Here is a 24207-nt window from a genome sequence, read left to right on the forward strand (position 1 = left end):
TGCCACTTCAGCTGCTGGGACATCCAGCAAACTGGGGAGCAGATGTCCTGGCTGGTCAGGTGGGCATCACAATCTGATTCAGCAGCTGGCCCGTCGTAGCTCTAATAAACATACTCTTTTGGATATTATTGACATTATTTAGCACAGTAACACTCACAGCTGGAATGACAAAGGGCTAAAATTTCATGTACTTTTCTTGTCTATCTTTCTTACTGCACATGACAAAATAAAATCAGATTTTGTCAATACTCCATAAGCGAATATGACCAGCAGAGTTACAGATCTGTGATAACTGATTTTCAACACCCTGCTTTGTATTGATTTTCTTTTGATGTGGTATCAAAAGTTATGACTCACGCAAAATGCTTTCAATCACCACTAGCCTACATGCTCCCAGACTAATTTCCTCCCAGGAAATTTTACATCTTTGAGAGCAGTTCATTTACCACTGCCAAAACTATAGGCATTCTTGAGGGATCTGAAGTAGTTTTATGGCATGATTATCGCAGGTCTATGTTTAGCTAAACTATAGAGATAGTAGCAACCCAGTAAATAAAGAAAATAGTAAGGAAGAAATAGTCAGGAGAAGAACATCTGACAAAAATAAAAATAACACCTGTAACAGTTTACATGTCTAGTTCTGTATTCAGATAGATCAAGATGAAATCTTACAGTTTAGGTTTTGAGAATAAGGAATATTCAACTATTCCTAATCAGAGATTACCTAATACTAAGGATATACCACCACATACCCTTTTTAGCATGTAATATTGGATCAGATCCTGTTGGTTTTGCTTCACTCAGGCAAAATTGGTGCTGGTTAATAACAGACTAAAATTCATGTTCAGTTTGGCAATACCTTCAATAAATTAAGATCTTACACAGCTTATTGCATGGATCTGATGAAATACTATTAAAAATACACATCTAGAGTACTATGAGAATAGAGATTCAGACTTAGAACCAGATGAATCGAGGTTCAGACTTAAAATTAAATGTGCTAGCTCTGTAATCTTTCTCACCATGCAACACAATTTGCAGTGTTTGCAGTTAATTTCTTTGGTTATTTGCAACTAAAGTACACATTTTTAGAAGAAAACACAGTATTTGAGTAGTGTTCCTTTTAAATGGACAAATGTACACTCACACCCACAGCCACCCACACTGATGTATGTATATGTGACTGCTGAAGCACATCAAGTGAAGTGCCTGGATTTTAGATCCCCACTGGCAAAACGAAACCTGTTGGATGCTATGCAATTCTGTCACTTCACTGTGGTGCTTCAGTGACAGCTGTAATCTTCTGGAAAAGAAAATTTGGTCTCATAAATGTCTGAGCTGTTTGGCCAAGTTCCTGCTATCCTTTGCCTACACAGAACTGCCTTCTCCTCAGGCTCTGTTATCCATTAAAATGTTACCAGAGATCTCCACTGACTTCACTTTGTCACGCAAACACTTTTCGAGAATATTCCCTGCTAGATTTCAGCCCTAACTGGTAGGTGTAAGTATGTTTTTGTTTGTCCTGAATCATTCAGTGTCTGTCTAAATGTAAAACAAGGACCCTTGAACCAGACTCTTGCCATGCACAGGCATAAGAAATTTTTGGGAGATCAAAGGAGAAAATCTGGCTGGTCTGAAGGGTGAAATCACTGCTAACCCTGTTTCATTTTCTGCCTAGTGAGAATGAAGAGAAGAAAGCTTTATACAATAGACAATGTAAACACAACAGAGGGCATGAGCCTGTCAGCCTATCACTGACATGAGACATGCATACCTGAATCCTGACAGGGACATTTTGTGACCAAAGGCAGTAATGAGGCTTTGAAAAGCACATGTTTAAGAATGGTGAATGCTTTAGAGCTGTGCTCGTACAAGTTGTGATTTAAAAGGCTGGAGGCTTCAATCTGAGCCGCTAAAATTCAAAATGACAGAAACTTACAAAATTTTATTGCTCTGCATTTAAGAAAATTTACATTTACAAGCTGTCAGTTTGAAACACTGAATAACTCATAGTTTAGAACACCAAAACTGATTGCACCTGAAGTTCACTGCTTCCTACTCACAGTCTTTTTCAGATACTTTGAATAATACTTCAATTCACACACTTCTGTTGTCTCTTAATTCAGCTTTGGCCCCAAAAACATATTGGCTTTGCCGAAAGGTCAGGGAAAGACATGTATCTTGTTACCATTAAAAATAAAATCATAAATAGGCATAATTAAAAGCTCCATTTCTGCTTGTTTAATGTGCTAATATGAGAACATTAAGGCCAATGTACCATCTACAGCTTGGTTGCTTCAGCTGTCTGGATTTTTTTGTTAATTTACAGACTCAATTATGCAGACTCTTAAATCCATAGCATTGGTGGGTGGTAAGGTAGATGGTTAATGAAGAAACATGGAGTAGGAAACTCCTTTAATACCTGTTTTATATGTATCTTGGGTAACATTTTTAGGAGAACAAGGATCAAAGATTGTAACTTTAAGAAATTCTCAAGACAGGAATAAATGCACATGGTTTTAAGGCACCCCTAGAAATTATGAGATGGCTAATATCCCCGCGATTCTGTGGTCTGTTCTGAAACAAAAATATTAAGCCAAATGTTTGGCTCTTACAATAAAAACAGATTATCTAATGGTTTCCAGTGGGAAATATAAGAAAGACCATTCATAAAGACTCTGTAATAGTTATGAATTATAAAGACTTCCTCATTTTCAGTATAAACTGAGACCCCAATAGAAACTGCTAGATATTTATTCACATGCCCTCAAAGGGACTGCACATGGACATTTTTAATTAACATTATTTGCAACACCTTAGTCAAGTTGTTCATTATTAATTTGACATGTTTTGAAGTCCTGACCAGAAAGTTTTCATCACTTACTCTAATTACACCAGTCTTATATGACTTTAATACTTTTAAAAGGATACAGTAATTTGCAATCTATACTTATTTTAATTAAGAAAGAAAACTGTGTTTAAGTAATCTAGCTCATAACATGGGGGGAAGGAAACATTAAATAAACTTTGGGTCATTATCTTTAACATGCCACTAGGCCTTCTCTGAGGAAATAAAAAAAAGATAGATCACAAAGACATGATTTGACAGTTCTTCTGCATTTCCAGAGATGCTTCTTTTGTCCCCATTTTACCCATCCCTTTACAGCTCCCCAGAAGGTTTTTATGTTTATTGGTGGGTATAAAAGAGGTACAGCACCCTCAGTTCACCTCCGTCTGTCCTCACTGTCCAGATGTGTGTGCCAGTCAGTTCAAATCTTTAAGCTAGGGTAAAACTTCCTTGTCTTGCCTCATTTGAATTATTTTCCTTAGTTTTTTTTCTTTTCATGAAGTTTCACCTCTCATGAAGTTCGCCATTCACCAAAATTTCATGGTGAGTCTGCAGACATTTGTCTGAGGTTACAGTGGTGGTAGCAAAGGCAGAAAATATGCAGGAAACTGTTGACAAGACCTTCATGTTTGTGTCTACAAAGGATAAATAAACTCTACTAGTTTCTTCCTAGAGAATGGTAACCATGACTAGGAGAAGAGTGCCACTGGAGAGACCTCAGAGATCAGAAAAAACTGAGTTGTATCTTGACAGACACAAAAAAGCCCTGCTCATCCTTCAAGAAGATACAACAGGCTCAGTTAAACTTAAACTGTGCTCTTTAGCTAGAAGCTAAAATGTCGAAATTTAGCGTGTTACATAAAACGGACACCTGGCACTTTGAAGGCATGTGTTAAACTCTGCAGGCCCAGCTACACCTTTTTCTGTGCAAATTGAACCGGGTTTGTAAATAATAGGTGAAACTCTGGAACACAAGATGGCAGTGTCAGACACCACGTACCAAGCCAGCGGGGGATTGCAGGCTGGTTGGTTCCACTGGGTCTCTTGGCAGAGGGACAGAAGCAAACGGCCCTGGGGGCTTCGTGCTTTCCTTGATACTCCCATGGAACTCTTGCTAGAAAGCTAAGAGACCTTTCTGTTCCAAAAATACCTAGAAAATGTCCTGTAGAAGGAACACAGAAACGGTACTCCCTGCGGAGCAGGCATTGCTTCCATACAGATGTCCGAGATCTTCAGATTTAAGATAGTGTTTTAAGACACAAAATATAATGTATGTCTTGAAAAGTTATAGAGGAAAACAGACCTTCTGGAACACTGTTTTTCTTCCCCTGGAGTTATCCTAACAGAGAATGGAAACATAGGAGAGGGGGGAAATTGTGTTTGATCGTGGTTTGAGAGTTTTTTATCCAAGTTCATGCATCACTAGTCTCTGTAGTGGGTAGAGTGACGCATATAGTAAAAGCCTAATCTTTATCAAAGACATACAGGAAAATGCATTTATTAGTTCTATTTAAGAATGGCTTTGTCCTGTTGCTTGTTTTAGGAAGCTCACTGTAATCCGTGAGGGTGAGCACGTGAAGGTCAGAGTGGAGAAGGTGTGAACGTGATCTAAAACATTGCAAAAGCTGCAGACCAAACCTGGCAGAAATTGATCTATCTGCAGTCCAGACACCTGGCAGAGCCTCGGTGGGGAAATACTCTTTAAAGACCCTTTAATCACGTCAGTATGTCCAAACCCGGGGGGATGTTATTAACAATTATTGTTCTGCTGAGTCTGGGGGGTTCTTATTGGGTTGTCCTCGATGACTTTCAGAGCGCCTGAGCCCCAGCCCTGCTCCCTCTGAGGGACGTGGCTCTCTTCCCCTGAACGATGCAGCTCGGGACCCTAAACCTCCCAGGAGCAACCAAGCAAAACTTCACTGGGTGTCCTTGGACACTCAAGTCGAGCCCTTCTCCCTTTGACCTCGGACCGGGAAGATCCCCTGGGGCTAGAGGGGGGTGGAAAAGAAACTGTTTTAAGATCCAGGTGGTGCGGATACAGGTCCAAGAGCTTAGAGGTGCTGGTGGCCCTGCAGAAAGAAAGGGCTGGAGGGATAAAGCACCAGGGGAGGGGGATGGCAAAGACAAGGGGCTGGAGTCCTGCATGCAGGAAGAAAGCGAGGGTAGAGGGGAGGGACTCGGCTCCCAAACTCCCTGCCCATCCCTTCGCTTTCCCTTTTCCCCTGCGGCGTGCTTGGATCCGCCTGAAGACTAGCGCGTTTCGGAGAAGCCCTCGCCCTGGTAGTCTGTACAAGGTGACTCGTAGTGCCCTCATTTGTAACGTGTGGTGGGCTGGTGTCTTCCATCGTCTTTACCTCGAAATAGAGGGCTGAGAAAGTAAGTTGTTTAGTTCTTGGGGAAACTGCAATAACACCTCAGACATACCGTGAAACTTTAACTAGAAATAAACATCTTAATCAAAATACCTGCCGGGAACCGAGAAGCCTCAGGCAGACAATCCCTCTAGTCCTTATTTTAAATTACATCGATGGAGAAATCCTTCTGCTTTCTCCGTTAGAAAGGCTAGGAGAGACACACGTCCTGCCTCCCAACTGTCCAAAGCGGGGTTCAGTGTCTTTTGCTCTTTGCAGGGCCGTTTCACTGTGGTCACAGCGGGGCCGGGCCGGGCCGGCGGTCGGTCCAAATTCAGCACTGGCCTGCCAGTGATAGTTCCCTCTCGCTGCCCCGAGATAGGTCCTGGCCGGCCGCTCCCTCGCCTGCATCCCTGCAGCATCTTCCCGGCCCCGACACGGTATGCTTTCTCTCTGCCGCCAGCGGCAGCTTTTTAGTAGGTGCCCAGGGAAGAAACAGCAAGGGGGAAAAAATTAAAATAAAAATAAAATAAAATAAAATAAAATAAAATTTAAACCGTAGCTGTCGGGTTTGGGTGGGTTTTAAGCATTTGAGGTGAAGAGAAACGATATCCAAGACAGCGAGGAAGGTCTGTGTGAGGGGATCATGAGTGCGTTTTGCAGAGGCTCTCAAGGAGCGCAGTAACGGGATGAACGCGCTACGAAGCCCCGCGTAATGCCGCGACGCGCTCGGACGTGTGACCCTCACCCTCACTGGTGATCACCAGCCCAATCTGCCTTTCCCAGCGGAAACTTGCATGTCTTCGCCTGAACCTGTGTTTGTCAGTCGCTCTCACTACGCTTTAGGCTGCACCCTGCAAGGAGAGCAGCGCTGCGGGAGGACCTTGTTTGCTCCTCGCAGCTCTGACTGGGATAGCCACAGTCGGTCATTCCTGCCGAAGGAAATGTTTCATGTAGCTCTTTAAACATTGGTGCAGCAGAAATATTTGGGGGGCTAAAAAGCAAGCGATGCCTGCCAGTCTGTGGGAAAGGGGGGTTTCTCGCCTTGTAGCACTTAGCAGGAGCTTTGTGCCGTGGACGTTTCGGCGGCATTTCCGTCGTGCGGGAGGTAAACCCAAAAGCTATGGCTTCGTTCCTTCATTCACTCAAAATTTAAAAGGAATCACCGAGGGTAAATCGACACCCGGTTGCTTTGGCAAAGCATGTCCCGGTGCGGAGGGGCCGGGGACACCGAGGCGCGTCTGCCCGTGCAGCGGGAGGGACCCGCGACGGCCGGGCCGGGCTGGGCAAGTGGGGCTGGGGCTAGGACGGTGGCAGTCGGAAGGACCGATGCTGCGTCCGTCGGATTCATTCAGGGACCTTCCATCGTGTGCACCGGATTTCCAGGGGAAACGCGGAGATAAAAGCCCCAGGAAAACGATGGATGCGATGGAAAGCCACTTTCAACAGCTGAACCTCCCCGCCACCCTTCTCTGTCTCTACCGTACGGGGTAGTTCAAGGCCATGTGTCCCCACGTCGAGGATAATCGAGACTTCTCGCCTGCGCTGAAAGCACGAATGAAGGCGGGGGTTCCCTGGCAGTGCCGGCGATGAGGCAGCAGGCGGTTTACAGCCCACAGGACGCCTCTGTCCACCGGCTCAGGCAGCTCCCGACCGGGAGCGGGGCTTTACTTCGAGTGTGACCGCCCCGAGGCCGAGCACAAGGAACCCGCAGGGCTCGCTTCTGTCCCTGCCTGCTCGCCCCACGCCTGCCCGCGGCTGCGGAGCTGCCAACTTGCGGTAGCAAACGCAGGCCTCGGGCAGAGCAGGGGCCCGGGGGGTGGTGGGCTGGGTGTCACCCCAGGTGCCCCGCTCTCCGGAGAGGGGCTTGCTGCAAATGTCATCAGGGCCTCGCCGCCGAGCCCGGCGCGTTTCAGCCACATATGGTGGGTGGATTTAGGTGTCAAAAGCCGGGGAATTAGAAATGGTAATTGTCCATCATTATGGGTGAAACGCGATCTATCACAACAACTGGAACATGTCTGGGCACTAGCAAAAATAATTTGAATGATTAGCGATCATTATGGATGTCAAGCCGCGTCCATTAAGTTGTATGAAGAAATTATCCTTGACGTGCGAAATCAAACTACAAATACACAGGCCTGGCATTGAGGAGACCCTCCCCGCTGGGCCGCGGGAGGCCGGGAGCGGCCCGGGAGAGGCGCCGGGAAGACCCCGCTGCCGGGGCTGGGATGGGGTGGCCCGGGGCGAGGGCTCTGCCCCGAACTCGCGTGTCCTGCCCAAGTCGGGGAGACCGGGAGAGGAGCTTGGGCGGTGGGAGAATGTGTTGCTGGTAGAGGGAGGCGAGGGCCAGGGAGCCGTGCGGGATGCGGTTGTCCCGAGTAACCAGCAGGCACCTCGCGGTGGAGAGAAGTGGTGGGGAGTGATTCTTCTGTAAGGGACAAGTCTGACCCTCCCGTATTGTCCCAGGCTTTGGCAGAAGGGGCCGTTCGGGGACCTGCTCCACCGTTGCTCCCGTGGGGGTGCAGAGCGTCCCGGCCCCGCCGAGCCCGACTGACGAAAAGACCGTGCCATTACCCTGCAAACGATACTCTTGCCGGGGCGAGAGCAGCTCTCCAGCAATTCCCAGGTTGGAAAGGTTGCATATATTTTTTCTAAGATAAAATGTCGGGTTTTCCGCACAAAGTTAGCCTCTTACGGTGAGGGCTTGTGGTAGGGTTTTATTTTTTTTCCCCTGCTCCTTCCTTACTGATGCTTCTTCAGCGAAATTGTTCGCAAAAACGAAGTGGATATTTCAGTATCCTTGCGAGGTATTTTTAGTAAAGCTATCCCATTGTGATGTCCCGGGGCACAGCCTCACACGGACATCTAAGCACAACTTCCCAGAGTCTGCGAATCCGCGGCACAGAGCGCAGGTTTTAAAGAAAACGTAAAAGCTTTCTTTTCCTCAGGAGAGGAAAACCGATTGTTCCAGAGATTTTATTGGTTTATTCCGATAAATTAGTAAAATTTCAGAAAACAAAAGGATTCTTCAGAGTCACTTGACAAAATAACAGTCAGCACCCCTGCAGAGCGGTGTTTGCAACCAGCGAATGAGTGCAGATGTGCTTTTCTTGTTGCGCTCTCTGGAAAGAAGTTGTACGCCCGTAGAAATTTCCCGTTTGCGATTATTTTTTTTTAAACTGAATGAAGGAACCGCGAATCGTTGTTTTGTTTTATTTTTTTTTAATCAGCCAAATAAAAATCCCTTGTTGGCTGTGTTCATTTTGCTGTGCTGTCCCCCGTGCAGGATACAGCGCCCACTCAGCCACCTCGGTAAATCCGCTCACGACACCCTAAATCCGCTCACGACACCCCCACGGGGGAAAACGGCCAGGCGGGTCCCCGGCGATGAATTTGCGGCTGTGCCCCAAGCCCGTCGCCCGTTGCCAGGGCACCCAGTGCCAAACAGGCAAAGCCCGGACCCGACCCTTCCCTCGTTTCCCTATCCAGAGCAGAAGAGCCAGCGCAAGCCCGAGCGCTGCCGGCAGCCGGCAGAACTGCCTCCCTCCCGTCCCAGCCAGCCCTGCTTTATGCGTACGGTTTGCAAATCTGTATTATTCCCGCACAAGCCAAAAATAATATTAGTCCTCTCCACGCGCATTTCATCCCTAATTATCACTCGAGTCCTTTGCGACACAAAGGCTTTCCCCGGCCGATTTAAGCGCAACGCAGCGCAGATCCACGAGAAAAGTGCTTTACCCTTTCCCGGGAGAAAAGCCGGGGGGGGAAGGGGGTGGTGTCTCGCCTTCGGGTGGCTTTAACGGGGAGCCGAGCCCGGTCACCGGCGCCGAACGGGGTCCTCAAGCCGCCAGAGCCGAAAGGCTGTGGCGGGCTCTGGAGCCCCGGGCAGGGCAGGCAGCGTCTTTCAGAGCCATCCCCTCCGGCCGGCAGGACTTACTTTCCCCACAGAACAATTTAGGAAACAAAACAGCAACCAGCGACCTCCGAGCGATGTTCCCGTGTCGTGCCTACCCCCGGTCCCTCCGCCCCTGCCGCCGGCTCCCCGGGGCTCTCGCCAGTGCCGGTCAGCCCCGAGAGGCTGAAAATGAACCCCTCCTGTGCCTTTCCACCCGGTTTACGGGTTTCTGGCCATTCTCTCTCGATGTGGAAGCACTGTTTTGGTTGTCAGTCGGCCGTGCATGAAAAGGCTGCGTGTGGCCTTTTTGGCTCACAGGCCTTCTTTTTTTTTTTCTTTTTATAAGAAAGGAAAAAAAAAAAAGAAGCTTGAAATACCTATGAGCACTATTACCTAGATATGTATTTTTTATTAACAGCTGTGTCCCTACTCTGGTGGGAGGGACATCAGTCACCAGTCCTGGTGGCACCCCTTTGCAGACAGCAGGCAGTCCCTGCAGGTCGTCTTCCACCGTGTCCAGCAGCCCCGCCGCCGCCCCTCGCATGCGCTCCCCAAGCCAAGAGGAAGGAGAAGCCTTCCCCTGCTCACCAGCAGTTATGCCCCAGCGGAGGATCCGTGCTGGCTGTCAGCAGCGTCTTTGGGGAGCCCGAGCGCCGGCCTCTTTTTTACCGAGTCAGATTTTAGGGAAAAAGCCCCTGTCGCACCTGAAAGCTCTGCAGCCACAGCTCCCCGCTGTTAGTTTTCCAAGAAGCATCCCAGCGATTGCGCTCCTCCCCAGCATTACTGGGGACCAGACGGTACAGAGCTGGGGAAACAGCCGGGGAAAGAGGTGTGGATTGCTCTTCAGACGCCCCGAGGCAGCCGAGTCAAAACCCTCAGCCCGCGCCCGGGGCTGTCCCCTCGGGACCACTGGAGCCGGTCGGGCTCCGGGAAGGCCGATGGCCTCGCTGCCGGGATTGTGGCAGCATCCGTCGGCCCTGGCCTCCCCCGGGCACTGCGGCATCCCGCTTCCTGGCGGTCCCGTGAGTGAGCTCGCCCTCCGGAGGGAGAGGGGGTTTGAGTAGGGATTGCCGGTATTCTCTCCCTCCTTTAAAGAAAATAATAATGAAAGAAATGAAATAATACACATACAAACCATAAGTTACAAAAACGACAAGTACCACCTGAGGATGAGAGTCCGCCCGCTCCCCGGTCCTTCGGCCAGGCACAGGAGCGGTCTCGGAGCGGGGGAACACCGCAGAGCGGTGCACAGGGACGAGCAGGGCCGGGGGTCTCTGGGATGAGCCTCTTCGCCCAGCGGCCCCCCCCGCTCGCCTCTGGCGTTGGGAGCTCGGCTCTGTCTCAGCCCTGTGCGGGGTGCCCGCGTTAATGGTGTGAGGCTTGGCTGGGACATGTTTCATTTGCTCCCTGGTTTACCTTGCCCCCAGGGAAATTACGTTATTCCCCGAGCAGAAGGGCCCGCTTTGGGAAGGCTTTCGGACAGGCTGGCAGCGGTGGCATCCCCGGTGGTGGGGCAGGGGCAGAAAGAAAGACCTGCCCTTTATTTTCCCCATCACCTCAGCAAAAGAATGGCCCCGGGCTGCTCGCTGGGGCCACCACTGCACCACCTTCAGGCTTCCCTTCAGGCCCCAGCTCTGGGGCTGCCCAGCTCCGCCAGATTCCCAGTGTTCCCCTATGCGCGGGGAGGACCATCCCAGCCGCGGGACGTCCCCTCTCCGGTTGGGTGCTGCAGACCCAGGGGAACCGCCGTGTTCTCCCTGACCCGGCCCGGGAGCCACCCTCGGGGCGCGTCGCCCCCCCAGTGACAGGAGAAGAGAAGCGGAAAATTGGCTGCCAAAGCCCCAGGCCTGCCGTGGAGAGGCCCTTAACCTCCGGGCCACCTTTGCCCCCTGCTCTCCGGAGCCCCTGGGAGGCCGGGCAGGTGCTGTGTGCGGGGGGGGGGGGGGGGGGGGGCTGCCTGCGCTCCGGCATCCTCTACCGCTTCTCCTCCCCTTCTTCCCGCTGCAGATTCTACCTGACAAGTGTGTAGGGACGCGCACACATCTCTGGTGGTTTCCTGTTTTATTGCCCTGCGAGCGAGCGGGAGGTATCTAAATACAGGCAGCTTCCCTGTTGCAGAGTTCGTCTCCGCGCCTGTGCTAGTGTTTAATAGACAAACACAAGCGCCTATGGAGACATATGCAAAGTATACACAATTTACATTACATTTCAACAACCGAATTGCTCATAGCGGCGGCAGTTTCTCTCTCTCTCTCTTTCTATTGCGACCGTTTTTCCTTTTTTAAGATTTGAGTTTGTCCATGTCCGGATGGAAAATTATTCCTACGGCTTTTGTATGGATTTGGGGCTTGGGAGAGAGACTGAAGTCGGAACATATCGTTAGGGGCATTATTTTCATGTTGCATCCGTATGTGCCGATGAGCTGAACGCGTGTTCGGGGAGGGGGATGAGGTGGAGAAGGGATTTTAGAGCCCAGGTTTTGCTGATGATTTAAACTTCGAAAATCCAGATTAATTCCTTTGGCCTTGGTACAGTTCCCCTTGGGTTGCGAGGGATTTCGTCACTGAGAAAAGACAAAAAGCCTCAGAACATTTGCTTTATATTTTAAATCGTAAAATTATCAGTAAAAACAGGAATAGAAACGCCTTCAAATTCCAATAAGATCACATTAAATTATCGATTTATTTTTCCCTATCAAAAATACTGCTCTTTCTCAAGTATTGGATTTCGCCAACGGCAAACGAAGTCACCCTCGATGCTTAAACATTCGATACTAAACACAATCCTAAAATTCCAAGTAACTTCACTCAGATCGACTTTTCCAGCAATTTCTATCTTGAGTAAAACGCATCATGGTTTTACCGGGTTCAAGGGAAAATAGTCCGAGGCTTTATTCTGAGCCTGTTCTCCTGTGTTACCCCCCCCCCCCCCCGGGAAGTTTTCATGACAGACGCTTTCTTTTCATATCAGGCGGTTCCCTCCAGCACTGTATCCGACAGCGAGCACGAAGCAAAATAACAAAACACGGCGACCTACAGGGAAAAGAAGGCTTCGAAACAATCCTATCTCTCGAACGAGGAGCCCGGTAGGAAGCATTATCAGCTTCGCCGAAAGCCACCCCACCGCTTTGCCTCCCCATTCCCACCGGGGGCTACACCTCCCCTGGTATGAGTTGTCCCGTCGAAGCTGGGGTGGGAATCGGCGGCCGGTGTCTGCTGTGGGGTTGCAAACCTTACCGGGGAGCACGGGGCTGCGGGCAGAGAGATTTCCCCAAGGACAAAAAAAAAGGAGCAAACTGAGCTGTCTGCGCGGCAGCAGAGACTCCTTTTCATCTTCCCAAGTGCTCCTGACATCCAAACATTTAATTTTTCCAGGAGAGAAAGAGGTGGGGAATGATGATATTAAATAGTTAAAGGAAGGGAAAAGAAAAAAAAAGGAAAAGGGTCAGTTCTGCGCATCCGCCAAGGTCTTGGCTCTAGCGCACAGGACCTCTACGCCCGGAGTGCTCCTCTCGCCTACCCGCCGGCGGAACAAAACCAAATCCGAAGCGTTCCCGCGGTGCCAAGACGGCTGATGGCTTTAGGAGCTGAGTGCTCGCCCCGAGCCACTCCAACCCCAAGGGCTAGAGTCGCCGTCACCCGTCTCCCCACCGCCGAGTGCAGCCGGAGTCATCTCAACCTCTGAGCAGAGGCAGCCCGACCCTGGGGACGTTTCACCTGCGGAGGAAGAGAAGCCGGCAGCGATGGAGGATCGAGGGCGCCGGGAAGCGCTGCCGCCTGTGAAAGGGCTCCGTCGTCTTGGAGAAAGTACCACAGCTACTACCGGGTCCCGTCCCTCCGAACGCCGTTGCCCACAGCACAGACTGCCCGCTTCGTACGGCCGCGTTGGCCCCGGCGGGGACTGCCGGAGGACAGCGGACTGCGGCAGGGTGCACTGCCAGTACCGCGCCGAGGGCCCGGTGTCGCCGCGGGGGCTCGGTCCAAGGGGGAGGCTGCCCCAGCGGCTAGCGCTGTTGTGTCGGGATACAAACGGCCTCGGCCGTTTTCTCCGAAGAGTGCGCAGCTCCATCCTTCAGACCCAGCCCGACCCCCCGGGCTCCGGCAACGAGAGAACCGCTCTCCTATCCGCACACCTTTACCAGAGCCGCCAGGGTATTTAAACAGACGCGGGCTGTGGCAGCAGGCACTGCCCGTCCTGCATAGCGAAGCCGCCTTTGCCGGGAAAACCGATCCCATGTCCCTACGGCTCACTGTAACCCGCGCAGCCGCAAACTATACCAGCAGCTCCGCGGCTCCATCCCGGACACGCGTTAAGTAACTCCCCCAGGCTCCCGGACCGACCCAGGAGCCGGCTCCGGCGCTGCCCGTGAGCACGGCAAGGCGGCCCTGGGGAGCCGCTGCCAGCCTGCGGGCGAGTGGGAAAGCCGGGATGTGGTCTGTGCTACAGCCTGAAGTCAGCTGCGGGGAAAAGGTCGCTGGGGAAATCCGTGCCCACTCTCAGAAACGACACAAGCGGCAGAGCCAAGTGTTAAACTAAAGTTTATAAATTAAAAAGGAAAAAAAAATACCACCCCAAAAGTACAGCGGGTAGCTTACAAACATTCACAATTCATTCGAAGTAAATAATCTAGTTGAGTGCACAGTGCCATTGAAAGAGAAAGGGAGGGGGTAAAAAAAAAAAGAAGGGAAAAAAGTAGAAAGCAATGAGTTACCTTGAAAGAGAGTGTAATTACATTGCTGAGCAGATCTGAAATCCCCACCCCTGAAGGAGAGGGCTGCAGAAGAACTCTAAAAGGCACTGATGGTATTAGGATTTCCCATTACATCGATTTCTTAAAAAGCCTGACTAGAAATATTCACATTGAATATAAAAATAATAATAACAACTTTAATACAACTGGAAAGTGCGAAAAATCCGTAACTCCTCCCTCCCCGAACACGGAAAGATCTCAGGAAAAAAAAAAGAAAAGAAATCTGACGTTTCAATGTAAGTCTCACCCTTTGGTGACATATTTATCCTTTGCCAAGGCTCACGGAGTACAGGAATAACATGGGCAACAAGAGCAGGGGGGATCTGAAAGAGGCTTCCTTACATTCAGCACCATACAAGGCATAATCAGTTTGCAACAAGTTGGAAGACCAAGGACTCAAACAGACGTCAAAAATAATCTTCCTTACAATCCACTGAGGGAGTCCTTGATCTCCTCTTTTGAGCTGCGTTTGGTTTTGCGGGTTGGTTGCTTTTATTTGAGGTTTTTTTCTCCTCTACTTTTTTTCCTCCTCTCTCTTTGTCCCTACCAATCCGAAGTGAAATAAACAAACAAAAAGTCTACACCAAATACACTGACAACATGGATACCATGAATTAGTCGTGCCGAATCGCGCAAGTCCTCAGCTGGCAGGGTGGGGACGGGGTGAGGATCGGGGCGGGGTGGCCCGCGAGTCCTACGTTGGAAGAGGAGAGAGTGAGGAACCATCCAAATAATATTAATAATAAAAATAACAATAAAATAATAATAAATACTGTCCGAGGCACCGAGAGCTGCAGCTGGGGCTCTGGATTTGAGAAGCTGGCTGGCTGGCTGGATGGATGAACAGCCGGATGGAGGGATGGGAGGTGGCAGAAGGGGAGATGGGTTTCCTGGCTGCCAGTGTGTGTGGTGGGGGTGCTGTGGGTTATGTTTGCTTGCCCCTCACTGGGTGCCGGCGGCTGCGGCGCAGGTGGACAGAGCCCACCCCGGCAGGCAGTAGTAAGGATAGTAGTAGGAGGGCTGGAACGAGAGCAGCGAGGGCGGCCGCAGCACCTCGCCGGGGTGGTACTGTCTCTGGTCGTCGCGCACAAGCACTTTGACGGCCACCTTCTTGGCGGCGGGGGCAGCGGCCAGGAGGTCGGCGGCCATCTGCCGTCGCTTGGTCTTGTACCGCCGGTTCTGGAACCAGATCTTCACCTGTGTCTCGGTGAGCTTCAGCGAGGCGGCCAGGTCGGCCCGCTCGGGCCCCGACAGGTACCGCTGGTGGTTGAAACGCCGCTCCAGCTCGAAGACCTGCGCGTGTGAAAAGGCTGCGCGGGAGCGCTTCTTCCGCGGCTTCGGCGCAGCTGCCTCCTCCTCTCCTGGCAACAGATTCCCGCACTTGCCCGCTCCGTCCTCCTCCTCCGGGGGGCTGCGATCTGCAGGCAGGACGAGAGCACGGCGGTCAGGGCAGGCGGGCACTTGGGACACCCGCATCCCCACTCCTCGGCGGGACTGCACCCGCGCAGCCGGGTAGCCTGAGGCGACGGGACGGGCGGGGAGTTGCCCACCGCGTCGCGGGCCAGGGCAGTGGGGGTTTCTCGCTCTTCGTTAAGCGCCGGGCGCCCTCTCTGGCTGGGGACTAGGCCTAGCAAAGGGCTCTCCCCGATCCTCCCTCCCTCTCCCCGCGGGACGCGTTTCGGGTGTTCTTTCCCCCGGCGCAGCTCGCCGCACAAACCCGCGGGGCCGGTGGAAACAGCCGATCATCTCCCGTTCTCAAATCCCCCTCATACCCCTCCCGGACCCACCCGCTCCCCTCGCGCGAGTGCGCTGCCGGGACTGCCCCTACCCGAGACGGCGGCCGACATCTCACTGTCACTGAGGCCGGCGGTGTCCCGCTCCGCCGCCTCTGGGGGTTGCGCCTCCTCTGCCACCGCTGGCCGCCCGCTGCCTGTGACTTCGGCGGGGCGGGCGCTGGCACCGGCGCTCTCCTCCTCTGAGCGCCGCTCGCCCTCAGGGTCCTCGCTAAGCGCAGAGTCCGAGTCCCAGCCCGCTGGCGTCCGCGGTGCCGGGACGCGGGGTGCGGGCGATGGAAGCGGCGGGCCCTCGGCGGCTCCGCACAGCCTCCAGCCACCGGCCGGCCCGGGTGGCGGCGGCCGCCCCGCGGCGTGGCGGGCGCGCTCCTCCTTCTTGTTGAGGATGGCCTGGATGGAGAAAGGCGTCAGGGCGTTGCCGCCGCGGACGGCCATGGCCCGGCGGCTGGCGGGCGGCCCCCGCGGGCTTGCAGCGGACCGCGCCGCGCCTTCAGCTGGGCGACCGCATCGCCGGCAGCGGCCGCGACGGTGCCGGGCCCTTCTCTGCCGCCGGGAGGGCGGGCGCCAGCGGGGGCAGCCTGTGTGAGCCGCTGCCGGCCCGCCCGCCCATAGGGCCGGGGCCGCCGGGGCCGCCGCTCCGCCGGGCGCCGCCGCGGGTCCCTGCAGGCGCGGGGCTGCCTCCGCCCCGCTCTGTCCCGCCCCGCGCCCGCCCTCTCCTTTTTCTGCCGGCGGCGCTGTCATCGCTCACCGCGCTGACAGCGCCGGCCCCGCGCCTTCCCATTGGGCAGCCTCCGAGCGGCCCGCACGGCGATTGGCTCCCCGCAGCGGGGAGATGCGGCTCCGCGGGGCTCGCGGCGGGGCGCACCGAGCTTTAACCCCTTGAGGCCCGCGGGACTCCTCCTTGCGCCCCATCCGGGCCCGCATCGCCCCGCGGTGGGAGCGCGTCTTTCCCGGGACCAGCGCAGTGTGCGCGTCGAGGAAAGCGCCCAAACCTCCGGCCGCTCGCCCTGCGGGTGTCAGCGCGCAGTGGCCTCGACTGGTTTTCGAAAACGGGCTCTTCCGCACCTCGCTGATTTAAAAATGGGTTCGGTCTTTTGTCAGGGACGGTCTTGGGTCCATGAGTCTCTTAAAAACCTTTTTAAGAGGACAATTTATGGCAGGTTCAAGGAAAGCAGACTTTAATTTGCGAGAAGTTGTGCTTCCCCTGAAAGGGAACAGCCCTAAACAGTACGCTTTTGGAAACCATCACACACGTGTGAACGGTATCGACGCGGCCCGTTACCAAACCGCTGGGTTCCCCAAGCACCTCGGCTCCCCTTGTTTCAGACACTATCTGCATCCTCGGAGCTAATAGGAAAATCCCGGACAGGGTATCCGGCAGGTACGCAGGAAATGAAAAATCAGCGTTTTACCACCGCGCGTTTTTGGTGCTGGGGTGACGCGGCGACATAACGAGCTGGAGAGTATCAGAACGCTGACCCTCAGCCTCCAAAACTCCCCCTTTTTTTCTGGAACCCCATTCCCGGTGCCAACCTGCTGCTTCTCTGGCATGTGTCCCCCACCAGCACATCCCTCCTTGTACCCGCAGAGAGGAGCGTCTGTTCTCAGCAGACCGAGAAGCCACCACAATTGATTATCAACGAGTGCGGCACCAAATAAATGTTTTCGGTCATTATTCTTACCAGGAAAATAAATTAACGAAGTAAATAATCTTGCTTTCACAGCGCAGTTGTGTCGGGAAGCCGGAGAGCACCTTTGCGTGACTGAGCGAGAGCAGGCTTCAACCTTACAAACAATCCAGTCCGTTTTAATAACCCCTCTTGCATTTACTCGTTATCCCTTTTCCCCATCCAGGTATTTCCCGGGAAAGCCAGCGCTTCTGCCACCCAAGACTTCGGTGCCACGATACACTCAGGAAATATCTTCAGTGTATTTCCTGCAAAATGGAAATTTATTTTAAGAGGTGGAGAAAAGTAAGAGATATCTGGGGAAGCTGCGAGAAATCCGCTTGAGCGGAGATGTGCGGGAGGTGTAGGAAGGGTACCCTGTGCGTGCGTTTTAAGGGGTGCTAAAGAGCCGAGAGGTGAAATCTGGGGAATCGGAGGAGATGCGTGAACTTAGACGTGAAGAGAGGAAGGGCTCCACGCTTCCAAGGGGAAAAGGCTGGAGGTGCGGGTGGTGGGAGCTGTGGTTTGGTCTCCGGGCACGGATGAGAGTAGGAAGTCAGCGCAAGGCCGCTTCTGTGCTAGGGCTCTGCTCAGGTGAGCAGGCAGCCGAGCAGGCGGCCCTTTGGGACTGGGGATGCGGCGGAAGAGGCGCTCTCCCCGGCGCAGCCCCCACCGAGCTCCGGCAGAGGCAGCTTCCAACTCGTGGAATCCCTGGTTTACAAGGTTTCGCTCCGAAGCTCTTGGAAATACCTGCGGTTACTTTACAATGGCTGCAATTCTTTGCTAATTTGCCCAGCGCACTCCCTGCCACCCCCTTTTTTTTTTCTTGCTCTCTCCCGCCTCCCGGGGCGATCTCTGCGCCCTCTTCCCGATCAGAAAACTACTGTTCAGGGAAGGAAATGCCTGGGGACGAGGCCGGCAGGAGAGAGAGAGCAGCAGCGGGGGTAAGGCGCAGGGGAGCGGCGGAGGGAGGCCGGGCAGGGCCGGGGGCCCCGGGGCTGTGGAGGCCAGGGGCCAGCTGGGTGGTCCCTCCGCCCCCGCCCTCCAGCCCCTCCGGGGTAGACGAACAGCGGGACGGAGCAGCAGAGGGAGGGATGGGGGAGCGGCGGCCCGGCATTGCTCCCCGCTGCCCACCCGGAGCGGGGCTCGCAGCCGGCGCCCGTCCGCGCTCAGCTGGGGCAACACGGGAGGACAAGGGCACCGGGCACTGCTGGCGGCGGGCTCGGTCACCCCTCCGGGAGTGGCGGCGGCGGGGGTGCAAACGGGGCAGTGAAAGGCTCGGGGGGCACGGGAGGAGGCGGCAGGGCGGGCAGGGCAACGCCTGAAATTTTGCAGGCGGAGGCACAGCTTCCACCTTTCCCGCACCCCTGCCAAGGGCTCCGCTCCCGCCATTGCGCGGTTTGGAGGCAGCTGAACCCCACATACTGCGCGGATCCGCCGTGTTCACGCGGCAGCGGGGAGCACCCACCCCGCCGTGCCCCACAATCGCAGCCCCTAGAGCCCCGCTGGGAGCCCTGCCGACAGCCCCCCAACCAGTTCTGCATCCCGCGGGGAGCCCCGGCTGCGGCGGGCGGGCTGCCCCACCTAGAGGCGGCCCCGTCGCACTGCCCGGCATCGGGGCTCCCGGCGGGTTCGCGGCCACATCGAGGGCCGGGGGAGCACAGCGGTGCCCAGACACAGCCTCAGTGCCCCGTCCTCTATCCAATTACAAACCGTGGTGTGGGCTGGGAGAGGGGGAGCGGAGCCCGTGTGGCTGCAGCGTGAGTGAGGGGGCTTCTTGCAGTCACCCGAGGCGTTTTCTTTCCAGGTGGGGAGAAATTGGCTCACAGAAGCACTGCATATAGTGCAAAGGGCGATGAAACAGGGAAGGATGTGCCCTGCTCACGGGCATCTTATGAAAGTATCAGATAAACATGTGAAAGATGGTACACATGCGACGGTGGCTGCAAAACCTTTAAAAAACATTTGTAAAGAGCACACAATTTTTATACACCGTATAATGTTATACAAAAAGACCCAGATGGGCTCCCTGGTGGGAGCAGCTTGCACTGGGAAAAGGGAACAGTGCAGCCTTTCCTTCAGGATAGGATTAACCCAGTATGGGAAATTACTCAGGGAAGAAGGCTCCGTGTGCCAGCTCCCAAGCAGAGCCATGCCAGCTCAGTTCCACTTCTGTCCCTACTGTCTGTCCCCTGAGCTCTCCCTCCTCAGGCCCTGGGCTACCCCATGCTGTTGCTCTCTTGACAGCACTTCCCAAAGCCTGCAGTGGTGTTCGTAGACAAGACCTCTGCCATAGCCAGTTAGAGGTGGTCTCTTTTTTCCTAGACAGAAGCTGTCTCCCAGACTTGTTCCTAGTTTGCCTCCTGATATACACAGAGGGATGCAAATCATCGCAGTCTCCCACTGTGTCTTCCAGGGGCTTAGGTGGAAGACGGCAAATGGTACAAACAATGCTCTCTCCCAGAAGGAATTTCAAACCCCTGTGACAGTTGGGGAAGATTCAGTTCATGGCTTTTACCTCGGCTTTGCTCCTCTGGCTGTGAAGCAAGGCACATGAATACGTCCTGGAAAACTTGCTGGTTTTGCAGGAAAACCTCAGGTCGTCTGTACTTGAGCAGGTTTTGACTCCATTCCTTAGGTAATAACAATATATTTCCAAGCAACTGTAACCACAGCTACACAGTAGGTGACAGTTGTGCATCTCTAAAACAAGTTACTAGCAGGATTTCTCCCTGCATTTCACAAGGGACCTCATGTAAGTAACTGCTGTAACACTCAGCCTTCAAGTGGCTTTTTGCTGTTGACATCAGGATCCTGTTTTGCTGCTGAGATGTCAACTCCAAGATGCTTCCAGACTCGTGAGAGGGGGATACACCGCCTACAATTGAGAGAAAAATCTGAATGATTTTTAGTACCCAACTGAATATTAAACTCGGAGAATGTGCAAATGTAATACTGACAATGAGAACTTTGACAGCCTCTTAGCAAATTAGTTCAGTAGGTTTTAATAGCTGGTTTGCACTCCCCTTCTCTGCTCATATTCCTTATTCAGGGAAAAGCCTGTGTCCTTTGAGCTGCAAGGCTCAAACACGGGCATTCTGGTAGGATTTTAGAACCAAACTGAAAGGAACACTTGAATCTTGCTGGTTGCGTATATACAGTGACACAGCTTGGCCCAGTTTTATTGCTCAGAGATGCTATTTCTGGGAAAACCTATCCAAATCACCTTCTTGTTTCTTGGTTGCTACCAAGTAACCCCAAGTAAGAAGTGAAGGGTCAGCATGCAGAGTACCAACCCTGAAAACAAAACTACCAACATCTGACTCACTGCATGGCAGTTTTTCTCTGGAATTATTCCTCCTCGAAAGACCTGAAAAGAAAAGGATGTAAGGGCTCTCCAATCATCACACTCCAAAGAAAGACTGAAGCTGTGCACTTGTTTCTGCTGCATGGTGCCAGGAGGCCATGAGCTGCATTCACACTGAGCCTCGTCCCACAAACACCTTCAGGCCACACCAACTTTGAAATGGATTTTTCTTTTTGCTTCTTTCCTTATTTTCATGCCCAATTTCCTACTACCCCAGTACATGGCAACATAGTCCTCATCTTCTGATGTATTTATCTGTAGCACAGAAATACAATCTGGACAAGATTAATTTGATTTACTAATGAACAGCAAACCAGCATATCCAAATGGCCAGATGCATTTTATAGTCATTAATTAAAGCTTTTGAATTCTTCTGTGAAAAAATTAGTGTAACATTTAGCCCCTGTATTTAGCTTTTTATCTGTTTCAAGCATTTTTTAAAGGAGAAGGCAGTCTATTAATTTGCACTTTCTGATAGAAAAATGGAAGTAGAAACAGATTGAATGACTTATGCCAGGGTAATATATGTGTGAGTCATCTGTACAGTATCTGATCTATCAGCTTGTTCTGATTTTTTCCTTATTATTTACTAGAACATTTAAATGAACATTCACCATATTACAGTAGGTGCATTTGCCTTGTACAAGTCTCTGGGCTTTTAAGAACACTCGTAGCACAGATTAATCATTTGATGTTTATTTGGTACAACATCATATGAAGTCCAGGTTTCCTTTACCATTGCTCCTCAGTCTATAAATAGGTAATAACCTTTCCTACTTTTGGTTTGAAATAGTTGAGCTCACTTTTCACGTGTGATGGACTAACTTGGTAATTAAATCAATGGCTAATATTTAAATATTTTTATTGCTTCTGACACTTAGGTAAATCAAGTAAGCCTGCTGGCTTCTCAGGATACTGGAGCTGTTTACATTTACAAAGTGACTTCACACCTTTGTCTAAGAGTCACATCTTTATTGATAGCAAGTCAACAGTCCTTTTATATTAATTTTTCTTTTCTGTCTTTATTATTCATATCAGGAGGAGGCACCCACCAAAAGTAATATCTGGGAGTGTTTGGGACTTACCTGTTATAAACTTACACAGATCCCCAATTACCCAAAAATTCCAGAACCTGAGATCAAGGACTCATTTGTTTCACATCCTCCTCACACTGAATAGGAAGCTTAACTGAAGGAAGTGGGAATGGCATTTCTGTACAGGTCTTTGGTGATCTCTTGTGTGCAGTGTGGGCTGCTCGGAGAAGCAGATCTGACTCGGGAGCTCCAGTGCTGGACTCAGGTGCAGAGATGCGAATCGTGGTACATCCATCCTGCTTTGGCTGTGTGGTTGACCTCATGTGTTTGAAGAGAAATCAGAGGTGTGAGTTCACCAGGTAATTGCACAGGGTGGTTGGTTGAGTTCCTGGGAGCATCCATCCTTCTGTTGAACTGAGAAGGAAGAGAGGCAGTTCATGCTGAGCATCTCACTCGTGGTAGCTCCTTTCTCTGAAAGGACTCCTGGCTCTGTAGGAGCTTTTTGACACCTCTCATGGAAAACAAGGCCCCAGTTCCACATGCTGTGTGACACGGAACTCCACACCTGCAGCTGCCTCAATGGCCATGGTGGTGGCCTCACTGCGATCCATGCCCCATAACCCATGGTGGAGCAGCCAAGCTAAGCTGTTTAAGCATAGAGAACTTGGATCCAGCATTGCATTTATGAAGTTAGGGCAGTTAGCAGGTTCACTGTGTGAATTGTTTCCACTGGCAGTGATTTTGTATGCACAGTGACTGTACATTTCATCTGAACACAGCTTTTACATTAAATCATTAATTCTTTTGGCTTGCTCAGAGAGAACACAAACACTTACATAAACCTCACAAATAAATTAGTGACTCTGCTTTGTTCAGCTCACATGCTAATTTAAATTGGCTGCCTGAAAATTAGCAAACATGACACAAGTTGTCTGCAGATACAGATATTGTTCATATATTCTGTGTGCATCTTAGAGAACAGAGACTTTGAACATGTCAATTATAGATGACTGCAAATATGCACCCTATCTTGTCCTTATGACACTCAGTTCTCTGTCAGGATTCCTGTATTCATTAGTATTGTTTTACCTAAATTTAAGTAAATAAATATATGAGGTAAATATTAGGTAATATATTAGGTAAATAAAATACAAGATATAGGTTGTCTCCTTCTGAGCATTTTTATGGTGTCGAGGTGAGCACAGACTGACTGCATTCTCAGAGTACTCTATGACAGTGTCATAGCAGTAGCTCTCTCTACAATTTGTTAGCCAGACACATTTAGCATTTACCTAACAGCAGAAATACATATTAAGGCAGGTAACAGATGACAAAGAATAAATATGTGTAATATGACAAAAGCAGTTTGCACCTACTGCTGCTTGAATAGAGTGAAGAAGTCTCCAGTACTAAAGGTCTCCTGTGATTTAGTGGAACACTTGCAATGTGAGAGGGACCAGACTAGAGGGTAGACAGAACATTAGTTATGAATCCCTTGGAAAATTGAGGAAGTCCTTTTATTTCTCCAGTTTTTTTTTGCAACAAAGGGATGCAGAAATCTGCCTGCAAGTGGAACGGGAAGGCAGAGGAGTGCTGGCTGGAAAGACATTCTGGTAATACTTTCAAGATGGCAAGCTGTGATTTCCTGCGCTATGGATGAGGTTATTTTTGGCAGGAGGAATGAGAACTTTCTGCTCTCCCTGCTTTGGAAAGAAGGCAGTGTGTGGTGTGGCCTTCTGGTGCTTTATAGTATTGTCTGTATTTTATAACAGTTGATTAAAACACCCACGTTTTTCACTATGTACTCTCAGCGTTCCAGCCCCTTACAGGACCATGGCAGACTGCTGACTGTAGGGAGCTTCAAAACCCAGTCTTCAGCCAAGAATGTTGCTATCAACTGTCCTTCTATCTCTCTGGAGGACTTCTGGTGTGGCTGTATTTCTTTCACACAGATCACACTTTGTGCAACACCTCTGTGTCAAAGGAACTCCTTTTGAGAAGGGTTGTGCAGGGCAATGTGTTGTTTTGCATTAGATATGCTCCTTTATCAGGAAATACAGCTCTTCGTAAAGCAAAGTGTTATGCTTCATAGCTTTAAAATGCTGTGTGCAGTATGGTCTTCTGAGGAATATGCAACAAAGCCCTTTTAGTCTAGCATCCATGCACTACCCCATGACTGTCTGGTTGACTGAACACCCCAAACACAAATGATATATATGCACACCAACCAGTCATGCCCATGTTGATATTCATATCTCTGACCTTACACATAGTTATCATGGAAGGTAAAGAAATTGTCCAAAGGCTAAAGGACCTTCATATATCATTCACAGAGTTTAATTTAGCTGCTTTAGTGGCTCCTCAAGAGCTAAAGGTAAGAAACCTCTGCAGCTATAAGGTGTGTTGACCCTGAGAACTCTTGGCAGACTGTGGGAAGAGCAGCAGCATGCTGGAGGCAAGAGCTGACATCCATGCAGTCCATGGGGGCTATGGAACAGC

At 51.4% G+C, this 24207-nt stretch overlaps 1 protein-coding gene across 1 annotated transcript; it reads right to left on the minus strand.

Moving 5' to 3' along the window:
* Positions 1-14405: 14405 nt before the first annotated feature.
* Positions 14406-16075, minus strand: NKX3-2 (NK3 homeobox 2). Its single transcript, XM_057426673.1, has 2 exons — positions 15676-16075; positions 14406-15265 (listed from the first exon to the last, which is right to left on the minus strand). The coding sequence occupies exons 1-2, from the start codon at positions 16073-16075 to the stop codon at positions 14790-14792; spliced, it is 876 nt and encodes a 291-aa protein (XP_057282656.1). The 3' UTR covers positions 14406-14789.
* Between the last annotated feature and the right edge of the window lie 8132 nt (positions 16076-24207).

Source organism: Pezoporus wallicus, unplaced genomic scaffold (assembly GCF_028554395.1).
Source record: "Pezoporus wallicus isolate ANWC-B61680 ecotype Strahan unplaced genomic scaffold, APGP_CSIRO_Pwel_v1 scaffold_13239, whole genome shotgun sequence".
Taxonomy (NCBI): domain Eukaryota; kingdom Metazoa; phylum Chordata; class Aves; order Psittaciformes; family Psittacidae; genus Pezoporus; species Pezoporus wallicus.